The 8,482-nt window shown below is 50.2% G+C and overlaps 3 protein-coding genes across 3 annotated transcripts; 2 read left to right on the top strand and 1 right to left on the bottom strand.

Annotated features, from left to right (window-relative positions):
* Positions 1–5,639: 5,639 nt before the first annotated feature.
* Positions 5,640–6,108, top strand: GGI43DRAFT_384953 (uncharacterized protein; the record flags this gene model as incomplete). The annotated part of the gene is made up of 4 exons (XM_083203588.1): positions 5,640–5,657; positions 5,754–5,860; positions 5,919–5,935; positions 6,005–6,108. 4 exons carry the CDS (start codon positions 5,640–5,642, stop codon positions 6,106–6,108), a joined length of 246 nt encoding a protein of 81 aa, XP_083059621.1.
* A 76-nt stretch (positions 6,109–6,184) lies between these two features.
* On the top strand, positions 6,185–7,062 carry GGI43DRAFT_83092 (uncharacterized protein). The gene has a single exon (XM_083210376.1). It carries the CDS (start codon positions 6,452–6,454, stop codon positions 6,920–6,922), a length of 471 nt encoding a protein of 156 aa, XP_083059622.1. The 5' UTR covers positions 6,185–6,451; the 3' UTR covers positions 6,923–7,062.
* A 423-nt stretch (positions 7,063–7,485) lies between these two features.
* GGI43DRAFT_83184 (uncharacterized protein) lies at positions 7,486–8,276 on the bottom strand. Its single transcript, XM_083210377.1, has 2 exons — positions 7,894–8,276; positions 7,486–7,750 (listed from the first exon to the last, which is right to left on the bottom strand). Exons 1-2 carry the CDS (start codon positions 8,039–8,041, stop codon positions 7,566–7,568), a joined length of 333 nt encoding a protein of 110 aa, XP_083059623.1. The 5' UTR covers positions 8,042–8,276; the 3' UTR covers positions 7,486–7,565.
* Positions 8,277–8,482: the final 206 nt, after the last annotated feature.

An 8,482-nucleotide genomic window follows, 5' to 3' on the forward strand; every position in this document is an offset into this window, starting at 1 on the left:
ACATTGTCCGCACGACCGACACTAGAGGCTTGGAATTCTTCAGCAGTAACTTAATGGAGATACAAGGAGAGCGAGAGAGCACAGAGAGACAGGCTTGACAACTTAGCCGTTTCTTCTTTTCCTCATGCGTAAGCTATTGGTCAAGTATCTGGAACTGTCCTGCCAGCAAGTGGAGAGTAGCTCTCCTCGGCCGTAAGCTTCGGCCGCTACTACTAGGGGCTAAGCACATTAGTATCGACAAGGCCCAGAGCCCGGAAACTGCTCATGTTTGTTCAAACGAAATAGCGGTGCGAGGCCCCTTCGCGGCGGAATGGCGTCTGTGTTGCAGTCCGTGCAGCGGCGGAAATGTCATTATCCTGGAATATAACTTGGGGCAGAACGAGTGCTTCGTTCAAGTGACATTTGTTCATGCGCGTCATGTACGCCCATCTCCGTGTTCATGCAACAAGGCCAAGAGAAGACAGGCTGCACGCAGAACAGGACCAGGTGCGTGGGCACTGATGGAGAGAGAGAGGGCAAACACCGCTGCTACAGCGCTGCGTCCTTCGATGTCAGGGCCCTACGATCCCCCCAGAAAAACTCGGCCCATGCAGCCAGCTGTGCATCCTGGAAAATCCCAGAGACGAGCAGCCGGTGAGGGCAGTGATTGGCTCGAGCCACAATTACACGGACAAGCAGTGCTGTGGCCGACTTGTACCCCTAGCTGGGTCCCGTGCCTGATGAACGACCCCCTTGGGGCTCTTCAATGTCAATCTTTGTTTTTTGTAGTCACAGCTTCGGATTGTTCCGCCTCTGAAGGACACCGACTTCTCTCTGTAACAAGCAATAAAATTCTGTGGGCTCTTTCATTTGTTCCATACAGATTCTTTTCAATGGGGCCGGGCTAAGGGAGCTACCAGTCTCCGGCAAAGCAAATCTATGCCGGTTGCGGCAATATCAAAGTGGAAAAGATGACTGCAGATACTTTGTACCTGTATGTCTATGATGCCATCGATATCGACACTACTTGTTGTTTACTTTGGAGTCAGAGGGCCCGTGACCACGACTAGTAATGTGAAACATGCGGCGGCGACAGTGACGACTCTGAACACGATCGCATGAATTTGTGTAGCCACAAGCATGAGACCCTCTGAGACAACAATGCAGCGTGGAGAATGCCTAGCCCGCGACGCGATACTGAGTTCTAAGCTATCGGGCGAGCCGCAAGCTGTCAAAAGTCGGGCTCAATTTATTCATACATACAGCACTATGTCATTGAGGGGCTTTAGAACGCGAGGAAGGGAGCGGTCCGATGGAATGATTGGGTACCAAGGGGTAGAGGCTAAGTTGTTGGTGATTAACGGTGTCGGAAAAGAAGACTATGTGGGGATGTGTCAAAGCTCCCTCGAAGAAATTTTCTGCTTCTAGCCTTCTTTTCTTTTCTTTTTTTTCTTCGAAGCAAGGGGGCGGAAACATCATATTCACGCACGATCGTAGTTGTTGTGACCTCGTATACTGTTGTCTGTCTGTTTAGGCAGTTGAGTTATCTCTGTCTACCTTGATCGTATTGGATGTCAACACAGGGCGTGGCAAAGGGACCTGAGACATGCCGTCCTAAGTTTACCGCTACCGTTACGAGCCGTCGCGCACTGCTCTAAGACTCGCCGTTCAAATGGAAAAAACGTGGTGAAGTACATCTCCATTTCTTTAGCGGGATGTTAACGAAGCTACTGCGGCCTTGCCGGTGATGTCCATGCGGCGGCGAAGTTCGCTGGTTCCTGCATTTGGAAGGCAGGCTAACAAGCACAGACAGTTGCGCTGTGTCATGACAACCTTTGGTGTGTGTCTCTCATCAGAGCCGTTCACTGTGAAAAATGGAGTCAGTCTTTTATTGAAGTTGAGCGTCCCGTCTCTGGCGTCTCCGAGACACACGCCCTCTTCTCCACCCCCGGTGAGGAAAGGTACAGTAGTTCGCCGAGCCAGTACTTGGTGAGAGGGACAGGACCATCTATACTTGTTCTTTGACCGGCGATGGAGACAGATATTTTCAGGGATCATGGGAGCAGCAACTGCTTTATACGGCTATGAAGAAAACTTGACAGAACACCATCTCGATATACTCGCTGCATGCCACCTTGCGGCTGTGCTTATGATGGCGCCTCCTTAAGCCAGAGACCCCTGCTTAGGGAACTCGCTCGCCAAGTCGTGGAGATGCCCATCTATGGATACGTGTGTATGGACTTGTGACCCTGGGCAAAGGGTAATTTTGTCTTTGTGCTGCTGGGAAGTACGTACTATTGATTATACTGCTATTCGTTAATATTACTTGGTAGATACATATTTGCAATAGCTGTCGGACCATTGAGCTCCGTAACACGGCCTGGCAGGGGTAGCAGAGTCGAGGCCACCTGGAAGGGCAATTCGGCAGCACGGATTTTTCGTTTGGGGCTTAAACCGATGGATAGATTCGAGGCCATTTTCAGCCACTCTTAAGCGCTCCCACCGATTTGGTAGCCCGTTCAATTTGCCAGGGGGTGTGGCCTCTATTGCGTTTAGAGCGGCCAGTACGAAGGTACCACTCCGTAGTATCGAAACCCACGATGTTTCCCGCCAAGTGGGCTGGGCGGGTTTGATGAAGGCTTCCAGAAGGCTTCCAAGGGACCACCCGTTCTGTCCATGGCGGGTCCTTCTTCTGCCGCCTTTTCGTCTTCCCGCCGTTTCGAATGGGCTGCAATAGTAGTAGCTCGTATTCTAGTCATCCACCCAATGTCTCTGCCTGGAAGTTTGCCGAAGAGTCGAGGTGGAAACGTGTCGGTTTACCGCCATGATCGCGCAGCTACTGTATCAGCATTTGATTTCGGTATATTTGCGGTTTACAGCTACAAGGACTCAGTACGAGTGTAATCTTGTGCGTGCACAAAATAAAATAAAAAGTAGAGCAGCCGTGCTGGGGCTGGCTCTTAATAGAAGCTTTGGCGCGAGCATGGTTCCCATCCCTCCCCCCAGCTCGACATGCGGCAGCAATGGCACACCATTTTCGAGAGCTTTGAAATCTCCAGAGGCTGCAGCCAGTAAAGGCAGACAAAGCAAGTCATGACACCAAGTTGCGTACCCGCCTTTGATGTCCCAAGGATCCCGCGCTTGCAAGGACCCATGACTCTGCGCAAATAAAAATACGCTGATGATTGTGCTTCTCTCTTCATCTTCATCTTCTCGGCTTACCTGTTTGGCTAGTTCTTGGCAAATCGTAGTGCTGTTTTATCATGGCAGCCTGATGAAAGAGAAGAGTTAAAAAAAAAAATTTTTTTAAGAAAAAGAAATGTCGTAGATATGGGGCATCACTTGGTAGCCGCGAGACGGACCGGAATGAGGTCAACCAACGCAAGATGGAGAGCAGAATCTGCCACCCACCAGCGAGTGAGTGACCAGGTCCTTATTTGTGGGCTTGGACTGCTTGGCTGCTCCAAAGACCATCCAACCACGTGGGTTCTTTGGGCTTGCCAATGTCAGCAGCAAGCCTCTTGGTATTTTCATCTTTCACCGGTTTCAAATTTTATGCATGTATGTTCTGGTTAGCTAGTGCGCGCGAGTGTGCAGCTGCATGGATATAGCGGGCCAGTGTGCCAATGGATGCTGCCCAGTGTCGTACTTGATGCCGATGCTGGCGATGAGATGATGGAGGAGTGCTGCATGGCTACGGAGCAGCATTGCTGGTAAGGCTTATGATGTGATGTACTCCTCTCAACGACATCAGTATCTGCTCATTGGAGTCCAGAGCTCAAAAAAAAAAAAATCAACGCAGTCACATAGTGGCGCTCAAAGTGCCTTCTCCTCATCCCGCCAAACGCCCTAGACTGCAGAAGCTTCAAGTCGGTGCTTGATCTAGCGCGGATTGGCTGAACTTTGGAGATTCTATTACAGGGTATTCCCTACCAGCTCCCACGGATATTCGCCTCTAGAGTGCTGGATCATCGCTGGAATAGACCGCGGAGAGGGGATGTTATTCGTCATAATATCGTTGGGGAGTACTCGGTAACGGCCTATAATACTCATCCTCTTGTTGTCTCATGACCAAGAACGAGCAATCATACCATTTCTATAACCGCTCCCTGCGAATAGCACAGCCCGTGATTTCAATCAGATCCTCGTACTCTAGGATATTTTCCCGTACCGACGGCCTGGATTGGTCCCATCGGAGGACATCCCCTGCCAGCCAAGAGAGGGGGTAGCAACCAGCACTGATGAATCAAGACATGGAACAAACAAGAGCCCCATGTCGTGTCTTTTTGCATCGTAGCAACTAGTAAAAAGTCCTACGGACAAGACGGCACGCATCTCTGTGCTCTGCAGGTGCCGCGAGCGATTAAAGCTGAGGCGCCGGTGCGGCCTGGCTCGCGGCGGTGAAGGCAAACAGGCTGGCTGGATGGATGGATGGGATGGACGGATTGAAGGACTGCCTCGAGTAATCGGCAGCAGCTAAACTGACGGACTGCGTCGTAGTGCTGCGGCGTTCCGCGTCACTAAAACTTGGAGGGCAAAGACAGCGGCGGACCGTCCCCTCCTCCTCAACTGCTAGTATTCCGGTACTAGCAGTAGTAACACAGGCAACTTCAAAATGTAGCGAGTAATAACAAGGCCTCGACGGCAGTGACCTACCTGGGCCTGCAAGTGTTGATGTACGAGTAATACTAACAGGCGTTTCCTAGTTGATTAGAGCCCCAAACGCCACAACACGCTCCATTATACGCTCTAACGAAAGAAAATTGAGCCACGGCGGTGCTGCAAGATAGGAGACCAGGGTTTTTATGCAACTATCGAGTCCTGTCGGGGTGTCAGTCCGCCCGCCGGTGACTGACAAAGACTCTTCCAGTGCGTATAGCCATTCATTACCTGTACCGTACTTCGTACCAAACTAGCAGACCGTGGGCTCTGCCCATTTTGCAACCACCCTGCAAATATCCACACACCCCCACTCGCTGAAGCCCTCGTGGACACACCCATTCTTCAAGCTGTAGCACCATTTTTGGTACCTGCGGGAAGTACTTGCGGTACTCGTAATAACACTCTCCTCTCATGCTGTCGGCGTTCAGCAAAGCTCTCTCGCGCACACACCCAGCACCGCCAACACCCCCCTCCCCCCAGACGTCAGGGCAAAGACCCATGGATGGCAAGACTGGTGGGCAAACACTTTTTTTTTTGATGGCTCAAGCTTGGGTAACTCAGGCCAGGGTTATAGTAGCCAGAGGGGTGCACGCCTTGGCAATAACCCTCCGGCGGTACCTCACGCCTCACTGAGTCTGGAGGTGGAAACAGCCTTTGAGGGCACCACTCTTTTTACATCGATGTCTGTCATGGGAATCCCGGAGACCTGGTCAGTCAAAAGCGTCCCTGTTTGACGGCTAGCCATCCAGGTATAAACGTTGGCGTCCCCCCGCCGCCTGCAAGCCGCTGCATTGGGGGTTTTACTCACGACAGCAACTAGTAATACGTCTCCATCGACATCTCTGGTCTTGCTTCTATCTCTGTTTACACGAACTAACTCACCCAATCCTTTTTTTCACCTTGGTCGACTGCCCTTGGGACGATAACGACACCTCCACTACCATCCGAGAAGCACCTCCTCTAATCCTTTTCCCACGCCTCGGATATCATCAGCAACCATGTGCAACTACATCTACGTACGACTGCCCGCCTTCTTTTTTCTTACCCGATCTTATATTCGAGCTCGAAGCTGGGATTAATGTGCCAATGCTAACCAAACCTGCCACTTACAGAAGGAGCTCAAGTGCCAACATCACTACCACCTGGTAGAATCATGGTGCCCCAAATATATTCAGACTGAGCGACGATGTGTTCCCACAATTGTGAGCAAACAGTACTGGTAAGCTTTGGGATCCGATGGTCGATGCAACATTACAGAGCTAACATATTGATTGCAGGGGCGACGATATCTGTGGTATGCATTGCGACTAACACCAATACTCTCGTGACTTGCTTGACTGGGTACTAACACTTCTACTAACAGCTGCTTGCCGCGAACGCCAGACACCCAGCAACCACCCATGGGCGAAGCTCATCCGCAGGCCAGAATCTCGATCGGTTCCTCAGGCACGAGTCCCTGCCCAATAAATCATCATCACCCAGAAGCCCAGAACCACAAACACACACTTCAGCATATTCATTATACTCTTGGGCCCTCCAAGCTCTACCCTTTCAGAGCGTACCAACAATTGGAACATGTATAAAACCCTGAAAAGAAAAATACACAAAAAAGATATCATTGGATTGGGCATCTTGGCGCCTGAACAGCAATCGGACTTGACGGAATACGGCCATAGGAGGACATCTCTTTTTACTTTATTGATTGGATGGAAATGGAAACCAAAAATCGGGGCGCATACGCATACGAACACACGCAAACCCTCAAAAAACAACAAAAAAAAAGTTGCCATAATAATGGACACAAGACGGCATGGGACGGGAATGGCTTATACTCTCCCCCAGGTGCAAACCTGGTTCATTAGCTCATTTGTTTCGGAGTTTCACTAAGCAGGCATTCTCCGCTGGGATTTGTTTTTACTATTGTTTTTGCTTTTTTCTCTGCTCATTTACACTTGGGACGGATTCACAGGCGCAAAGTCAGTCATGTTTGTTTCACAACCAGCTGCATTTTGCGCTGCTTTGCACTGCATTAGCCTCTTTTCATCGAAGAGGAGGGAGTTATTTTGTTTTGGGATTATTGGATATGGATCAAAGTGCGATTCGAGTTGTGTTGTCTCAGCGGCCGGCTAAACAACAAGCCACGGTAACACAAGGAGGTGGTCATACCTCAGTGACACCACACCGGTATGCAAGACAGCAAAAAGGGCTGGCCTGTGCTCCGAGCAACACACCGAATATGGCATTTCATTTGTTGGCGACCAAGGCCATAGGCCAAATATGAGGCCGCTATCATCACGAGGTCTGTCCGCAGGAGGACATATCCTCTTTGGGAAGGGATTAGAAAAAGGGAACATTCAAAATGTATTGATAGATGGATATCTTTGGAAACATAAGCGGCGTCTTTTTTTCTGTGCTAGGATCTTTTTTTTTTTCTGCGGGCAGCCCTTCCGAAAAGCTGGGACTGTGGCTGCGCTTAGCATTTTACGGAGTATCATATAGTACCAATAGTCCGCGAAAGCGAATGGGACAAGTCATTTTTTGTTTATTCAGCAACTCGCTTCATGACTCTTCAGGCTCTCAAGGCACAATACCAGATAATCAGGTACAAAGCACTAAACCAAAGACCGCCTGTAATCCCGCCGCCACGAAGTCTTCGAACCCCCGTGTCTCGTTTTAGCCTGTCCGCCATGGCTGAGACGTGCGCCATCTCTGGAGCAAACATCCGTGCTTTTTTCAGCCTCTCGCCGGCGCGTGTACTGCAATAATTTTTGTATGAAACGTATACCTTCTAGTGCTATGAAATCACCAGCTAAATGCAAGTACCTTGGCTCCCTTTCCCCTGAAAGGTGGCGCGACCCTCTCACATTGTACAAATGCAATCCAGTGCATCTAATCTTGTTCAGCTCTTCACCGGCCCCATAATGCTAAGCCCATTTTTGAACGCCCGGCATTGTTTTATGTGTGACGCCATGTACGGCGGCTGTTTGTTTGCTGTGCTGTGCTGAGGTTTGCAGGTTTGCTTGGCAAAATATGCCCACCGTCGCATAGATCAAGTTTGCGGAGGTAACTGCAAAATATTCGGCATATTCGCGATTCCCTCTTTCTCTCTCTTAACTCCGTAGCCTCAGCTGAATTGAACCAAAACTAGAAACAGAACTGGAGCTAGGACCAGAGCGGCATTGTATCCCCCGATTCGTACCTTTTTTTACTCGCGGGCAAATGCGCATTAGGAGAGCGTCATTTTTTGCTTACCGTTGTGAAACTCACGTGTGGTTGGTGAGAGTCGTGCACGGATACGATGCGCATTGAATGATGATGCTGTGGCTTGAGTTTTGATGCATCTGGACGTGAGCAAACAGGACTTCGAGTAACACAACAACACGAGTAGCTGAGTTGGCATACGTGCGTTACGTTGGTTGACGGAGATCGGAGACTTTCTCCTCCTGCCTCGTCGTAAGCCCTCTCGTGCATGCTATTGGATGGCAGTTTCCCAGTGGCCAGTGAAATTGGATCCAAGCTGCGTCGTATTGCAGGCCATTAAAGCTAACCCCAGATATTATCGTGCCCCTGATACGACTCTCCTGTCTGCTGTCACATTGCACCAGCACCGCCAACAGCCATCCAGCCTACATGTCACAGAAAGTTGACCTGTCATAACATCTCACCAGGCTTGCTCTCCCCGCGCGGGCTCTATCTTTGTCCACTTATAATGCTATGCAGAAGACGCACCCCCTCTTTCAGCGCAGCAGCTATCCAATCAGCGGCCTCCCAGATGGGCAGTACCGCCAATCATTTGGCTCTGTTATCTCTTCCGGAGTGACACCAAGCTGCTCATATATCA

The sequence above is a fragment of the Trichoderma evansii genome (genome assembly GCF_050947405.1).
Source record: "Trichoderma evansii strain SZMC 28006 chromosome Unknown GGI43scaffold_13, whole genome shotgun sequence".
Classification (NCBI taxonomy): domain Eukaryota; kingdom Fungi; phylum Ascomycota; class Sordariomycetes; order Hypocreales; family Hypocreaceae; genus Trichoderma; species Trichoderma evansii.